At 41.9% G+C, this 17895-nt stretch overlaps 1 protein-coding gene across 1 annotated transcript in view; it reads left to right on the forward strand.

Annotated features, from left to right (window-relative positions):
• OTOGL (otogelin like) overlaps nt 1-17895 on the forward strand; it is a 315223-nt gene that overhangs the window by 269881 nt on the left and 27447 nt on the right. The window contains exons 54-55 of the mRNA XM_075344757.1: nt 1253-1372; nt 5779-5824. Coding sequence (XP_075200872.1) covers nt 1253-1372; nt 5779-5824 — 166 coding nt within the window. The remainder of the gene's footprint in view (nt 1-1252; nt 1373-5778; nt 5825-17895) is intronic.

A 17895-nucleotide genomic window follows, 5' to 3' on the forward strand; every position in this document is an offset into this window, starting at 1 on the left:
TTCAAGCAGACACTGACTGAACTGTAACGGTAACATCACTGAGTTTACATGTGGTCACAGGTCGGATACCGTAGGAACCTCCAGCTGTGATCGCAGATAAACTCAGTGCACACATGCACTTTGTGCACCACACGCAGGTCCAAATGTTACTGATACATAAAGTCAGACTTGATGTCAAAATCTGGCCAGACTTGGATATGTTTCTTTCTAAGAAAAAGACTTCTGTTTTGCCCCCCCCCCCTCACAGGCCACACATATGAAAAATATAGGAGATTACTGTCATATGCAGTAAACAACCAGTACTTACCATAAATTCCTGTAGGTCCTTTAATGTTGCTGTAGGCCTTTTGGCACCATTCAAGACCATTTTTTTTCTTGTTGTTATATTAATTTTTGATTGACATTCAGTTCTTGGCACTTTCTCTGCCAAATTTAAACCACGTTTTGATGACCCTCTGCATTGGAATTTCTGTTTGTACCTTTCTCCTGACTAATAATTTTGAACATTGAGATCCCTGCAACTAGCAAAGTGTCAGGAAACACCTACTAGACAACAATACTTTATATCGAGTTAATCAGAATTTGAAATAATGGCATCTATATACTAATTACTCTTTAACATGTGTGTAAATGTGATTGGCTAATTCTGAACACAACCACATATCCAATTATGACAGGATGTTTAGACTTATGAAACAAGATTAGTTTAGTTCTTTTAAGTTTCACCCTCAAAATGTTTTCAGTTTGATTCTCACTCAATGATGATGACATTAAAGGTAGAAAAATGTCTTAAATAATTCTTCTTTGTATGATTTATTTGGCATAACAAAATCTGGCATTTTAACAGGGATGTGTAGACTTTTTATATCCACTGTTGGCTTTGTCCACATCTTTTTTTTTTTGTTTAGCTTATATGTCAGGAACAGCTTCCGACATATATGTTAAATGGTGGCTATTAAGGACATCCCACAGTGACATCCATCTCCCATAGTCTCCTATGTTAAAAAAGTATATTTTTAGTATATTATTTTTTAGGAATTATTATTATTATTATTATTATTATATAATAATATTATATTAAACTATAGTGTGTACTGATGGACATGCACTTTAAAGCAACTATGTAAGAGTACAGACATTTTATATTTTTTGCATGCAGTATATAATGTACATATAGGAAACATATTAACAATGCATGTTAGCTAATTGACAAAAAAAATAATCCATTTTCTTATTTTGATGTGTCTCATAGGTGGATGATTCGTGGATTTCTAACTGCACCAAGTATGAGTGCGCAAAGACCGCTGTAGGTGCCATGATTCTGGGTTCTAGTGTTGTCTGCCCTCCTTTTAATAGCAGTGAATGTCTAAAGGTTTGTGTTCTCAGCATTAAAGATGTGCATGGTTTAATTCACTATACTAGTAATTGTACTGTGAACATCCAAACTGTAATTCATTCTTTATTTTGTTTCGGCAAAGCACTGGGGTTTTCTGGGCTAATTGTTAACATTCAATAAGAAGTGACCAACAGGTGGGTCCATAGTTTGTCTACAGTGTTTTTCGTTCTTTTTTTCCGTTAAGAAATTATTTCCTGTACAAATGGCAGTGTTGTTAGAATGCCAGTCCTCAAGCACTTCCAAGAAGGCATATTTAGATTTCACACATTATTTATGTCCTGCTCCCCCACCTGCATGTTGGTGAGATGTATGGGCCATGTAGCATTTTAAATTCTATAACGACATACGTGTTGCTCCTCTGTACGATTGTCACCCATCCTGGAACACCTGTGGTAATATTGTTCCTTATCCTGTGCCCCTTGCAATAAAAAAAAGCCTTAAAACATCCTCTCGCTCTCTCATAATTTTGGCATTTGGCAAATATAAATAATTTTGATTAATAATTGACCTAAAACTGGAAAGGTTTATTCTGATTTCATGTCAGATAGTGAGAAAAACATGCATATGTGTCTTTTTAGATAGTGTATGTAAACGTGTGGTTTCAACTGTAATTATACATTCTATTTCCTCTGCCCAAGTGCGTGACCTTACATTTATCTACTTTAAACTTAAATTGCCATTTCTCAGCCTAAACTTCCAGCCTACATAAATCGCTCTGAAATGTTAAATTATGTTCTTTTGTGTTGATTACTTTGCAGAGCGTAATCAGCAAATATTGAAATTCTATTCTGTATGTCCTCTGCAAAGTAATTAATAAATATGTTAAAAGGAAGAGTGCCCAATACTGACCCCTGTGGTACTCCACTGTTAATGGTGACACAATCCAAGTGAATTCTTTTAATGAGCATCCTCTGTTTACGGTCACAGAGGCATTTGTTACCAAGTGACATATATTTTCCTACTTACATTAGTCTCACTTTATGTAGAAACCTTTTTGTGTGATACCTTATCCAATGCTTTTGAAATGTCCAGATATAAATGAACCAGTGCATTAGCCTAGTCCAGTGGGGAACTTAATTCCTCGTAGAAAAGCTGATAAAATTAGTTTAACAGGACTGTTTCCAAATAAAGCCATGTTCTAGATGGGTCATGATGAGGTTATTATTATTGAGATACTCCAGGATATCATCTATTCGAAAACCATCAAGGATTTGCCTACAAACCCCTATCAGTATTTCATTATTCTTTTTCCACTTATCTCCACCCATAAGCGCTTGACATTTCTATTAGCATCACCTATATTACCATGCTGGATGGGTTTTCGGGACAATTTTAAATATAAACAAACACCTCTCTCTCTTGAGCTTATTTGTACCACTATTACTAAAAAGACTATAGCTCTTTAAATTAACAGCCCAGTCATAGCTCTTATCCAACTATCTCTCTGGCATTATATACATGCACTTTAGGTATTTTTCAGTGCTTCTATTCCTTCTTAATGTAGTGACTTCCGACCCTTAACTCCAATGCCACCCCTACTTTTATTACTAGGTCCCAGGTCACTATCTACACTATCTTCCCCTCTTGTACAGGAATTGCCCTATCACCGGAAGTTCCTAGTTTAAACAGTCCTCCACCCTTCTAGTTATTTTTTTCCCCAGCACAACTGCACCCTTCCCATTGAGATGCAGGTCATCACTAGAGTAAAATCTTTAGCCAGGAGAAGAGTCTGCCCAGTTCTCCAGGAACCCAAAACCCTCCTTTCTACACCAAATCCAAGGCCACTTATTCACCTCCCTTTTCTCTTGCTCCTTTTTTGATGTGACACGTGGTACAGGCAGTGTTTCAGGAAATACCTCCATTAAGTTCCTTTCCTTATGGTTTGGCCTAATTCCCTGTAATAATTTTAATGACCTTTTCCCCTAACTTTGTCATTAGTGCCGATGTGCATTGTGACCACATCGGCATCAGTAATCTGTCAACTTCCCAGTAAACTGTAAACCTGATCCATGATGTTTCAAACGTAAGCACCACCTTTGATGATCCCTGTCTTTGTGACAGATTATTCTGTAAGCTCCCCTAATAATGGAATCTCTACCATTACCAGCATTTGTCTGGTCTGCCCTGCCCTCTGATCTCCCCTTTTACTACACACACACACACACACACACATACACACACACACACACACACACACCCCTGGCTCTCAGAGGATGTGTCTTTTTGCAGCAGCACTACCACTGCACTGACACCCCTTGTCTGCCAACTTAGCAAACTTGTTGGGGTGTGCCAGATCAGGACTAACCTCCCTGACATTCTTGCCTTTACCCCACCTTCTAACTGATGCCAACTAGCTGCCTCACTGTCCTGTAACTCCATGCTGCTGTTTTCCACCACATCTACCCTAGCGTGCACCTGCTCAGTGAGCAGCAAACTCCTTACCATATTTTCAGGTAATTTCAGTACTGCATGCTGCTCATTTAGATCCAGTATCTGGACTTCCAAATGTGCAACATGCAAAAATCTTGCACAGCAGTATATGCACCCAGAAATGGTTATTCAAGGATTGCATTCAAGCGTCAAAATGTACACTGGATAACATTCTCAATAATGGAGCACATACAGTAATGGGGATTACACAATATAAGAATATCAGAAAATAAATGAAAAAGTAAGTACATACAGTGAATTAGTACAAGCTACTCCTTTCTAAACTCCCTGAATCCAATGTCTGATTTACAAGTCACACACTTAGGCAAAATCACACTTATGAACAAATCACTCGCAAGCTCTTTCACTCGCTATATCAGAGTTTTAACTATAGCTGCTTTTCCCTTAGATGCAATACAAACTGTAACTCATTGCAAAGTCTGCAAAGGACATAAATGATGCTCAGTATTCATACATGATTAATAGAACAAGAAATATGTAACAAAGTACAAGAATAGGTACGGCAATCACTAATAATGTTATGAAGCTTTTATTCCGTCAAATTACATGAATTCTATGACCCTTGTCGGAAAGGTTTACAATGCTTCCTCTTCAGAGAAACCCTTACTAAAGGCTTTTTACATACCAGCTGACGCTTCTACAGGCACTCACCAATAATCTTATGAGGTCTTTTTTTCATCAAAAATGTATGACTATTGGGTAAATAAGCTTGCAAGGTCTTCAAATTAGAGAAACCACCACTATGTCCATTTCGGTAATGGAATATTGGATAGGCGTTTAAAGATGACCGCACTGCTGCAGAAGATGAGAGGTTCCAAATTCCAAAGTTGATGCAAGTAGTTTTATTATGAGTTCTGACTCAAACCAAACTCTTTTTACAGACATGAACTAAAAATAAGCCCTTATCTGCAGTTTGTATTTGTAAAAGGGATTGGTTCAAGCTAGAAATACATTATAAAACTACTTGCGTCAACCTTGGAGTGTGGAACCTCTTATCTTCTGCAGCAGTGCGGTCACCTTTAAACGTCTATCCTCTATTCCATTACGTATTGTGTGCAGAAGATGGGAATCTTCTACTTGTTGGCGGACTGCAGCGGCTAACTCTAACACAGATTTTTATGGGAGTTGTGACAATCACAACTCCATCAGGTGAGCAGTATCTCACCTCCCTCCCCTAAGGGTATGTACACACGATCTGGACATGCTGTATCCTGGACGCAACATGTCCTCTTCTCGGGGCTGTGAGTGCTCTGCGAAGGAGACTGCAGCTGTCCATGCCCACAATCAGTGTTCGGGCTGATGCAGACTTTCTCTCTGTTCTACCTACAGAGAAGACTTGCGTCTCCGCAGCAATAAATTGACATGCTGCAACTCGGGTAGCTACACTGCATGTCAGTTTACGCTGTGGGAAAAAACAAATACAGTGGGCATGGGATTTCTAAAAATCCCATCCACTGTGCTGCGCAAAAACACACAGCTTCCAAAATGCTGTGAACTCTGATAGTGGGCACATAGCCTAACTTACCATTCATTATCACCATATAGGCACTTGCCTCCTTTTTTTGTTTCACTTTGGCATTTTTGCATCCTTTGTGACACCTCTACAGGTGTCTGTAGAAGAGGGATGTAAAACTGGCACCAATGGTCATGGAATTCTTGCATTTTAGATTCAATAAAAGTTTTAAAAGCTTATTGGTCAGTGCCTGTAGAAGCGTCAGCTAGTCTATGAATAAGCAGTAGTGTTGGTTCCCAATTATTGCAAAGCAGTCTGCCCAATGGTCATGGGATTCATGTGTTTTTGATGACGTAAAAGCTTCATAAGATGATTAGTGAGTTTCTTACACTTTGCAAATAATTAATAAATCTACTTTAAAAGGATCAAAAATGTTGAGCACATTAATTTTTGATTTGCCTTTTTCATTTAATTTTAGAATGGAGGAGCCATACAGACGTATAATGATGGCTGCTGCAAGATATGTAAGTGCACAAAGCTGCATTATATGCTAGTTTATGCTTTTTATTGGAGAGCTGTGGTTTATTTAACTCACTTGCTGGGACATAAGAAAGGGAAGAAGCATGCAGTGGCCACCCTAATCAAGTTTTATTTCTTTAACCACTAGCACTCACAGGCCTTGCTTTTTCATGGCTTACTACCTGGTGAATGATTTAACCTTACTGTTCTGGAGTATAACTTTTTTCCTGAAATAAACAAAGAGGAGGCGCAATAACACATATATGAGTCACATTAAATTAGGAGTGAAAGAAAACACCAAAAATCTACACTAAAAGCTATTACCAGCCAATATCAATTTTAGATTTGGAACTCCAAAATATTCCGGCAAGAAATCTAAAAGAATAGCCTTGGGAATAGAAAAATTGAGGCTACATTCAGCACAGTTCTCCACATGGTGAAAGCCTATCTTATTGTTATTCTCATTCAGCAATGAAAAAAACATCACTGTCTTAGCCCAATTTAACAGATATCCAAAAATATTAGAATATTATATTGTTATACGTTCAATATTCTCTCCAATTAGTCAGAAGCGCCAACAATATGATTGTGTTTTATATATATATATATATATATATATATATATATATATATATATATATATTTTTATATATATATATATATATATAATATATATATATATATATATATATATATATATATATTATACACACACACTCTCTCCTTTAATACTCTAAACTGGTTGGTCTCACCTGAAAATTTTTCAGTAAGGGCCACTACAGGATCGTGAGAGTCCAACTGCACATCAGGGGGTACAGATATTGCAGCCAAAGCTGGCAGCAGAGAGCTATAGGGAGCTTTCATCTAACTAGATACAGTCATGACCAAAAGTGTTGGCACCCTTGAAATTGTTCCTGAAATGAAGTATTTCTCAAAGAAAATGATTGCAATTACACGTTTTGTCATACACATGTATTTTTTTGTGTGTATTGGAACAACACAAAAAAATTAGGAAAACAGACAATTTGGACTTAATTTCAACAAAACCCTAAAATGGGCAATACAAAACTGTTGGGACCTTCAACATAATACTTGGTTGCACACCCTTTGGAATAAATAACTGCAATCAATCACTTCCTATAACCATCAGTAAGCTTCTTAAACCGCTCAACTGGAATTTTGGACCACTTTTCTTCTCCAAACTGCTCTAGGTCTCATATTTGAAAGAAGCCTTCCCCCAATACCAGTTTTAAGATCCCTTCACAGGTGTTCAATGGACTCATTGCTGGCCACTTCAGAACTCTCCAGCGCTTTGTTTCCATCCATTTGAAGTATATTTGTGGTCACTGTCCTGCTGGAATGGAATCCTCATGATGTAGAATGCAAATCCAGCTTTCTGACACTGGGCACCACATTGCAACCCAAAAATCCTTTGGTAATCTTCAGATTTCATGATGCCTTGCACATAGTCAAGGAACCCAGTGCCAGAGGCAGCAAAACAACCCATAACATCTTTGAACCTCCACTATATTTGACTGTAAATACTGTGTTCTTTTATTTTTAGGCCTCATTCCATTTTCAGTGATCAGTAGAAAGATGTGCTTTTTCAAAAAGCTCTATCTTGGTCTCATCTGTCCACAAGACACTTTCCCAGAAGGATTTTGGCATACTCACATACATTTTGGCAAACTGCAGGCTAGCTTTTTATGTCTTTGTGTCAGCAGTGGGGTCCTCCTTGGTCTCCTATCATAGCCTTTATTTTCATTCAAATGGCAACGGATAGTTTGTCCTAATACTGATGCATCCTGAACCTGCAGAACAGCTTGAATTTCTTTGGAACTTGATTGGAGCTACTTATCCACCACATGAAATATCCTGTGTTGCAACTTTTCATAGATTATTCTCTGCCGTCCACTTCCAGGGAGATTAGCTACAGTGGCGTCATTGATTACGTTGCGCAACGTAATAAAGGAACATCAAGATCTCTAGAGATAGTCTTGTGAGCTTGAGATTATGGATAATTGTCATCATTTTTTATTCTATAGTTCTCAGACAGTTCTCTTCTCCTCTTTCTGTTCTCCATAGTTTGTGTGGCACACACAAACACACAGTGCAAAGATTGAATTAACTTATCCCCTTTTTAGCTGGTGTCAGGTGTGATTTTCATATTGCCCACACCTGTTACTTACCACAGGTGAGTTTAAAAGAGCATCAAATGCTTGAAACAAAATTGCTTACCCTCAATTTTGGAAAGGTGACAACTATTTTGTACAGCTCATTTTGGGGGTTTTGTGTAAATTTTTCTTTTGTGTTGTTCCAATACACACTCAAGAAATAAACATCTATATGATAAAACGTGTCATTTCAAGAGGGCCTATACTTTCCACCATGTCTGTGTGTGTATATATCTATATACATATATACATACAGGTGCATCTAAATAAATTAGAATATCATCAAAAAGTTAATTTATTTCAGCAATTCAATACAGAAAGGGAAACTTTCTGTTTATTTCTGTTAATTTTGATTATTGCTTACAGCCAATGAAAATCCAAAAGTCATTATCTCTGTAAATTAGAATTGTATATAATACTAACTGCAAAATGATTTTACACTCTCAAATGTTGGCCTACTGAAAAGTATGTACAGTAAATGCACTCAATGCTTGGTCGGGGCTCCTTTTGCATGAATTACTGTATCAATGCAGTGTGGTATGGAGGCGATCAGCCTGTGGCACTGATGAGGTGTTATGGAAGCCCAGGTTGCTTTGATAGCAGCCTTCAGCTTCTTTGCATTGTTGGGTCTGGTGTCTCTCATCTTCCTCTTGACAAAACCCCATAGATTCTCAATGGGGTTTAGGTCAGGTGAGTTTCCTGTCTAATCAAGCAAAGTGATACCGTGGTTATTAAACCAGGTATTTGTACTTTTGGAAGTGTGGACAGGTGCCAAGTCCTGCAGAAAAATGACATTTCCATCTCCAAAAAGCTTGTGGGCAGAGGGAAGCATGAAGTGCTCTAAAATTTCCTGGTAGATGGCTGCACTGACTTTGGTCTTGATGAAACACATTAGACCTACACCAGCAGATTACATGGCTCCCCAAACCATCACTGATTGTGGAAACTTCACACTAGACCTCAAGCAACTTGGATTGTCTGCCTCTCCACTCTTCCTCCAGACTCTTGATTTCCAAATGAAATGCAAAATTTACTTTCATCTGAAAACAACACCTTGGGCCAATGAGCAACAGTCCAGTTCCTTTTCTCCTCTGCCAGGTAAGACGCTTCTGGCGTTGTCTATTGGTCATGAATGGCTTGACACAAGGAATGTGACAGCTGTTGCCCATGTCCTGGATACGTCTGTGTGTGGTGGCTCTTAAACACTGACTCCAGCAGCAATCCACTTATTGTGAATCTCTCCCAAATTTTGAGTGGCCTTTTCTTAACAATACCATCAAGGCTGCGGTTATCCCAGTTGCTTATGCACCTTTTTCTACCACACTTTTTCCTTCCACTCAACTTTCCATTAATATGCTTAGATACAGCACTCTGTGAACAGCCAACTTCTTTAGCAAGGATTTTTTGTGGCTTACCCTCCTTGTGGAATGTGTCAATGACTGCCTTCTGGACATCTAGTCTTCCCCATGATTGTATAGCCTACTGTACCAGACTAAGGGACCATTTTAAATGCTTAGGTAGCCTTTGCAGGTGTTTTGTTGTAATTATTCCAGTTTTCTGAGATAATGACTTTTGAGTTTTCATTGGCTGTAAGCCATAATCATCAACATTAACAGAAATAAACACTTAAAATAGATCACTTTGTTTGTAAAGACTTTATAGAATATGTGTTTCCCTTTTTGTATTGAATGACTGAAATTAACTTTTTGATGATATTCTAATTTATTGAGATGTACCTGTATATATATATATATATATATATATGTGTGTGTGTGTGTGTGTGTGTGTGTGTGTAAAAGGTCTACACGTCCTGTTAAAATGCAAAAAAAAAAATCTATTTTTTTGCCATGTGAAAAAATCATACCAAGAAGAATCATTTAAAAATTTCTTCCACCTTTAATGTCACTCATAATCTATACAAATCCATTGAGAATAAAACTAAAATAATTTTCAATTAAAAACAAAAATAACAAAACTAAAATAATGTGGTTGAATAAGTGTGAACACCTTCTTATAATTGGGGATATTGTGTTCAGAATGAGCCAATCATAATTAGACTCATGGTAAATAGCAGTCAGTACACACAGCCATCATTGGAAGTGATTCTGATTACGGATTACTCCATTTAAAGTTTAGCTTTTCTAGTAGGATCTTCTTGATATTTTCTTAGTTGCATTTTACAGCAAAAGCCATAGTCCATAAATAGCTTATAAGAAAAAAGCAAAGGGATCTCATTGTTGAACGTTATAAGTTAGCCAACTTAGATATATCATGGAACAATGTAAATATAGTTATCAACAAGTAGCTTAAATTTGGCACAATAGTGACATTGCCTAAAACTGGACGTCCCTCAAAAATTGATGACAAGACAAAAAGAAAACTGGTCTTGAAGGCTGCCAGGAGGCTAACAGCAACATTAAAGGAGCTGCAGGAATTTCTGGCAAATACTGGTTCTGTACCGTATGTGAACACTATATCAATGAAAGATGGAGGCTGCATTCAGTTGAGGTGTTGGTTTTTGGCAGCTGAAACTGGGGCTTTAGTCAAGTGGAGTAAATTATGAACAGTTCAAAATATCAACCAAGTTTGCATCAAAACCTTCAGGCCTTTGTTAAATAGGACTTTAAAGTGAACCTGTCTGCTGCAATATGCACCCAGAACCACAAGCAGTTCTGGGTGCATATTTCTAATCCTTGCCTAACCGTCCCTGTACCTAGTAGCGTAGATAAAAAGATGTTTATAAAAAGTATTTATAAAGATCCTTTATAATATGCTAATAATGCACCCATGGGGACTTGGGGGGTTACTCGTCACCGGGCCGGTGTCGGTTCGGGATGTCACAGTGGCCTGGCCCGGTTTTGTGACCCCGCGGTGTCAATAAAGATGGAGATGAGAATGATGGAGTAGTTATTCATGAAGCCACCTGTGGTCAGTTATTAGCCACCTCTGCGGAAAGTCTCTCTCTTCTGGGGCAGATGGTGATGCAGCTCAGGTGTTGCAGCTCTCCACAGGTAAAGCTAGGCCCTAGAGAGGATGTTGGGAGCAGTAGTCGCCTATGGCGCAGGGGTGCGATGATGGGAGCGCCAGCAATAATGGGATGACACAGAGAGTGCAGTTCAAATTTTTTACTCACTGATATGACACCGTCTTCGGAGTGCCGTGCTCCGCTGTGATGGGCTCCAACTGATCTCGAACAGTTCAGAGGTCAAGGCCGGTGTTTCCTTCTGTGGGTCCCTTCCAGTGGTCTTCCCTCCATCCCAGCTCCTGGGCCGTGGAACGGGTCACGGGTGCTTGCTGCACTCCTCGCGAACCCTGGGATCCCCCTTCTTCCTAAGAACCCAGGTCAAGCCTCCAGCTCCGGACCATGGGTCCCTGTCTGTTCTTGTCACTTCCCACTGTTGTCTCTTCCTGAGTGTGACCTGGCGCTTGCTGCGCCTGCAGCCAACTTCTAACTAACTTGTGTGTGAGATTGCTCCTCACTTCCCCAGCAGGTGCCCCGCCTCCCAGGTTGCTGAACTAGTGGGAAAGAGGTCCCATATAGAGATGAGCCACCCCCCTAGAGTTCGAGTTCGGTTCGGTTCGTCGAACGGTGCCCCGTTCGACGAACCGTTCGACGAACCTCTCGAACCCCATAGGAAACAATGGGAGGCAATCACAAACACCTAAAAACACCTGGAAAACACCCTCAAAGGTGTCCAAAAGGTGACAAACAACTCCCAAGACAACACAAACACATGGGAAAGTGACAAGGACATATACTTCTGCGAAAACAAAACAGCTGGACGAGGAAAAAGAGGACGAGGCACAGATATAGGCATGGCATGCCCTTCTAAAATCATGTAAAACACAGCAAGCAGACTCCAAGCAGAGTCTCCCTTTTTATTCCAAAAATTGGGCCACACAGACACCCCTTCAGTGGCAGCACTTGTGCCCCTGTTGTACACTTCACAGGTAGATTTGCATCAAGCACATTCAAAAATACGCCAGCCTTAGCTGTCCCCAGGATGACACAGGGCTAGGTAGCAAAGTCTTTGCTGAACCATGACTTGTTCATCTTGGCTCGTTTTTAAAAACACAGCAAGAGTTACTCCAAGCGGAGTCTCCCTTTTTTCCAAAAATTGGGCCCCACAGACACCACTTCAGTGGTATCACTTGTGCCCCTGTTGTACACTTCACAGGTAGCTTTGCATCAAGCACATTCCAAAATACGCCAGCCTTAACTGTCCCCAGGATGACACCGGGGTAGGTAGTAAAGTCTTTGCTGATCCCAGATATGTTCATCTTGGATCATTTTTAAAAGCAATGCAAGCAAGCGGACTCCAAGCACAGTTTCCTTAATTTCCAAACATTGGGCCCCACAGAGACCACTTCAGTGGCATCACTTGTGCCCCATTTGCAAACTTGACAGGTAGATTTGCATCAAGCATATTCCAAAATACGTCAGCCTTAACTGTCCCCAGGATGACACTGGGGTAGGTAGCAAAGTCTTTGCTGATCCCAGATCTGTTCATCTTGGATCATTTTTAAAAACACAGCAAGGGTTACTCCAAGCAGAGTCTCCCTTTTTTCCAAAACTTGGGCCACACAGACACCCCTTCAGTGGCATCACTTGTGCCCCTGTTGTACACTTCACAGGTAGATTTGCATCAAGCACATTCCAAAATACGCCAGTCTTAACTGTCCCCAGGATGACACCGGGATAGGTAGCAAAGTCTTTGCTGAACCATGACTTGTTCATCTTGGCTCGTTTTTAAAAACACAGCAGGGGGACTCCAAGCAGAGTCACCCTTTTTTCCAAAAATTGGGCCACACAAACACCCCTTCAGTGGCATCACTTGTGCCCCAGTTGGAAACTTGGCGAAGGGCCGCACCCAGGTTTGCAGCATTGTCGCACACGGTCTTACCTGGCTGCAGGTTGAGTGGAGATAACCATTTACGAAACTCGGACCACAGAGCTGCCCCCAACTCAGCCGCTGTGTGACTCTTATTTCCAAGACATTTCAAGCTAAAGACCGCCTGATGCCATTGCGCTCTGCTGCCAGCATAGTAAGGAGGTGTGCGTGATTCCTTGTGTGCAGTTACAACGCTGGTGGCCTGACCAGGCAGGCTTGGGGCGGAGGTGGAGGACCCAGATGAGGTTGAGGAGGCAGAAGCGTTGGAGGAACTTCTACATACAGAGGATTGACGCACAAGTCGTGGGGATGGCAAGACTTGCGCAGCAGACCTTTCTCCATCTATCACCATAGTTACCCAGTGCCCAGTCAGCGACATGTAACGCCCCTGTCCATGCTTACTGGTCCAAGTATCGGTGGTGAAATGCACCCATTCACACACAGAGTTTCTCAAGGAAGTGGTGATGTTGTGTGTGACATGCTGGTGTAGAGCAGGCAGACCTTTCTTAGAGAAGTAGTAGCGATTGGGCATCTGGTACTGGGGCACAGCGACGGATATAAGGTCTCGAAAATCCTGTGTGTCCACCAGGCGGAAAGGCAGCTTTTCGGTAGCCAAGAGCTTACAGAGGGATAAAGTCAACCTCTTAGCTTTGTCATGGGTCAGAGGAAATGGCCTTTTATTTGTCCACATCTGACGGACAGAGATCTGGCTGCTGTGTGGAGACAGTGGTGAGTAGTGTGTCCCTGGAAAAATGCAGGTTTGTGAGGAAAGTGCAGGCGGAGACATGATGTTGCCTTCATCCAAAGTTGGTGCTATCGATGTCTGAGAGAGCTGTACACACGCACTTTTTTCCCCTTCCAAACCAACTGACGACCTATCAAGCAAACTGCCTGTTGCGGTTACAGTGGTGGAAGGTGTGCTTGGAAAACCAGGTGTGACAGCTGTCCCCACAGTCATAGAAGATGAAGAGCGCGCGGATGCACTGGAAGGGGCAGGCGGTGGTTGGCCCGCTACGCTAGGCCGCATTTCTGCACAGTGAGCTTCCCACTGGGAATTATGCTTGGTATTCATGTGACGATTCATGGAAGAAGTTGTCAAACTGGTAAGCTTTTTGCCTCTACTTATAGATTCCCGACAAATTTTACAGATCACATGATTTGGGAGATCCTTTTCAAGGTCAAAAAAGGACCAGGCTAGGCAAGGCTTAGAGGACATGCGACCTGTAGAGCCACCCCGACTTGTGCTCAGAGGCAGAGTGGTGGCTGAGGATGCAGTTGTAGACGTGCTACCAGTACTCCGACTCTGTCCAGGAAGGCGCAAGGTAACTTTGTCGTCAGTTGCATCCTCCTCCACTGCCTCTGTTGACCTCCTCAAGTGCCTGACTGTGGGTTGACAGTAAGTGGGATCTAGAACTTCATCATCAAGCATTGTGTTTGCAGTCCCCTCGCCCTCAGACCTAGCCTCTTCCTGCCCTGACCGAATATTTAAGTTGTCATCCCAATCTGGTATCTGCGTCTCATCGTCATCAGTATGTTCCTCATTGTCTCCACCAACAGATGTTACAGTTTGTGAATGAGGGTCTACATTATGCTCAGCAACCTGGTCATCAGGGCCTGAATCTGAGTCACAAAGCTTCTGGGCATCACTGCAGACCATTTCCTGGTCTGTACTCACTGTAGCTTGGGAGCAGACCTCTGATTCCCAGGCTATAGTGTGAATGAACAGCTCTGCAGACTCAGCCATCTCTGTTACATCACACTGTGCAGGGCGGGTGGAGACTTGAGAGCTGGGAGAAAGCAAGTGTGATTGAGATGACAACTCAGAGGACTGGTTTTTTCTTGATGTGGTAGTTGAGGTGGAGGAGAGGGCACTTGTTGGAGAACTTGAGATCCATTCAAGTATGTTCTTTTTTTGTGCATCAACTACCTTTCTTACAGTTGTTCGGGTTCGTAAAAAAGGGAGCACATCGGATTGTCCACGGAAAGTAGTAGACATCTTACTTTTGCTGGAAGATGGCCTATCTTCAGCAGATGTTAATGTATCATTGCCACCTTCCCCACGGACACAAACTTTTTTTCCTTTTCCAACACACCTGTTCCCCTTTCCACCAGCATCTGTCCTTTTACCACTCATTTTGTTAGTGACAAGATTAGCCACTTAAAATGTGGTAGCAAAAATTGAGAGTTGGTGTAGATTGCAGAGGTGGTCTAGCTTTATTAACAGCTGAAGAAGCAACACTGACTATCCCTGACAATGCAACTATGGCCCTAAAACTGGCAGCACTGTTTGCTATTAAAATAGCGTAGCAAAATGTGCATGAGGGTAGAATGCAGAGGTGGTGGAACTTGCTTTGCACCAGTGGGACACTAATTTAGTATAGCAGACACTTTGTGGATGTCACTAAGTTTCAGCACTTTTTGCTACAAAAATAGCGTAGCAAAACGTGCATGAGGGTAGAATGCAGAGGTGGTGGAACTTGCTTGGCACCAGTGGGACACTAATTTAGTATAGCAGACACTTTGTGGATGCCACTAAGTTTCAGCAATTTTTGCTATAAAAATAGCGTAGCAAAATGTGCAGGAGGGTAGAATGCAGAGGGGGTGGGACTTGCTTGGCACCAGTGGGACACTAATTTAGTATAGCAGACACTTTGTGGATGCCACTAAGTTTCAGCACTTTTTGCTATAAAAATAGCGTAGCAAAATGTGCAGGAGGGTACAATGCAGAGGTTCTGGAACTTGCTTGGCACAGTCGGGCACTAATGGAGTATAGGAGACACTTTGTGAATGCCACTAAGTTTCAGCACTGTTTGCTATTAAAATAGCTTAGCAAAATGTGCATGAGGGTAGAATGCAGAGGGGGTGGGACTTGCTTGGCACAAGTGGGACACTAAATTAGTATAGCAGACACTTTGTGGATGCCACCAAGTTTCAGCACTTTTTGCTATAAAAATAGCGTAGCAAAATGTGCATGAGGGTAAAGGCAGAGGTGGTGGAACTTGCTTGGCACCAGTGGGACACTAAATTAGTATAGCAGACACTTTGTGGATGCCACTAAGTTTCAGCACTGTTTGCTATTAAAATAGCGTAGCAAACATGGGCAGGAGGGTAGAATGCAGAAGTGTTGGAACTTGCTTGGCACCAGTGGGACACTAATAGTGTATAGGAGACACTTTGTGAATGCCACTAAGTTTCAGCACTGTTTGCTATTAAAATAGCGTAGCAAACATGGGCCGGAGGGTAGAATGCAGAGGTGCTGGAAATTGCTTGGCACCAGTGGGACAACAATGGAGTATAGCAGCCACTTTTTGGATGCCACTAAGTTTCAGCACTGTTTGCTATAAAAATAGCGTGGCAAAAGTGGGCAGGTGGGTACAGTGGCCGGGTTCTGTGGGTCAGTGGACAGGAAAGGAAGCCTCACTTTCTATCCCTCCTAATGATGAAATGCAGCAAGGAATTCCCTGAGCTTAGGTACACAGACACTATCTAAAGCTGTATACAGCGTGTCCACGGACCTGCCTGTCAGCTATGGCTCTGAGCCCCAGGAAATCAGCCTTGAAAAGGGCTGAAATAAACTTCTGTCCCTAATCTCTACAGCGCTGTGTGTGTAGCGTACACAGCAGGAGTGGCGACAGGAGCTGCGTGAGCGGTGACTGTCACCCACACGCAGAAGGCAGATAATGGCGCCGTGAGGGAAAATGACCGTATTTATAATGCAAGGACATGTGACTTTCACAGCCTATGACACATGCCCTTGCTTGTTTGGCAAAAAGTACACTTAGCTGTGTGTGTGTCTGGGATTGGCTGACATGCTGGCCCGCCCCACTGCACGCGCGCTTAGGAAAAAAAAAAAAGCGATCGCCATTCTCCCAGCAGCACAGATCTAATAGCGTCCCCTCCGCACACTATACGCTGAAATTTGATAATAATGTTAATCACAGAGTGACTCACACTATTACAGTGAAAAGCCAGCTAGTAACTAGCTAGGCTTTTTGCTGATCGAACCGTTATCGAACGTAACTCGAGCTGTCAAGCTTTTAGCAAAAAGCTCGCGTTCGAGTTCGATCTCGAGCACCCCCCAAAATCACTCGAACATGAAATTGACGAACCTCGAACCTTGAACATCGCTCATCTCTAGTCCCATACCTCGTGATGGCCACCCCTGGCTCCTACCCTGGCCCAGTCCCAGTGACAGAGCTCCCATGGTTTTGTGTTTGATGTGTAGTGGTGGTTGTTTACCAGCGATGACTTCATTTGTATCTGAAATGAATACTGCACCCCAGGTGAGGTGCAGTAACCTGTGGCACCTGAAGCCACAGGGGTGCCACACTAATGAGGCCATGGACCAGTCGCAAAGGCATTAGTGCCCTTGGCTCTTCGGCCTCTGTGGGCGTGCTAACATGCTAATGAATCTGCAGCGGCAGAGGCATGGTCGCTCTCAACTCTGCTGCCAAAGCTGTTTTTTGGCTCAGTGCGCATGATCAGATTGTCCTCAGACTTCTGGTCATGTGCACTACACCAGTTTAAAGCATAGATGCGTACACCTGGCTTCATAGTACGCATGACTGAAAGTCTGGGACTTCTGATCATGTGCAATGAGCTGGAATCCAACAAAGAGCAGTGAGATTGACCATGCCTCTGATGCTGCACATTTATTAACATGTTAGCGTGCCTACAGGGGCGTGCTTACATGCTAAGGGGACCGACTTGCCAAGGAAACTAACGCCCTTGCAAGTAACTGCTGGAATCACTAACGTGTTATAAAGAATCTTTAAAAATACTTTTTCTAAAGATCTGTTTATCTATGCTGCTAGATACAGGGAACCATGAGCAGTTCTGGGTGCATATTGCACCTGACCGGTTCCCTTTAACCTTTTTGCACAACAAGAACACTATGCATACCTATAAATCAACAAGAGAATGCCTTTGCCAGATGAAGATCAAACTTTTGGAATTGGCCAATCAGACCCCAGATCTCAATCCAATTGAAAATTTGTGGGTTGACCTGAA

This window comes from Anomaloglossus baeobatrachus, chromosome 4 (assembly GCF_048569485.1).
Source record: "Anomaloglossus baeobatrachus isolate aAnoBae1 chromosome 4, aAnoBae1.hap1, whole genome shotgun sequence".
Lineage (NCBI taxonomy): Eukaryota > Metazoa > Chordata > Amphibia > Anura > Aromobatidae > Anomaloglossus > Anomaloglossus baeobatrachus.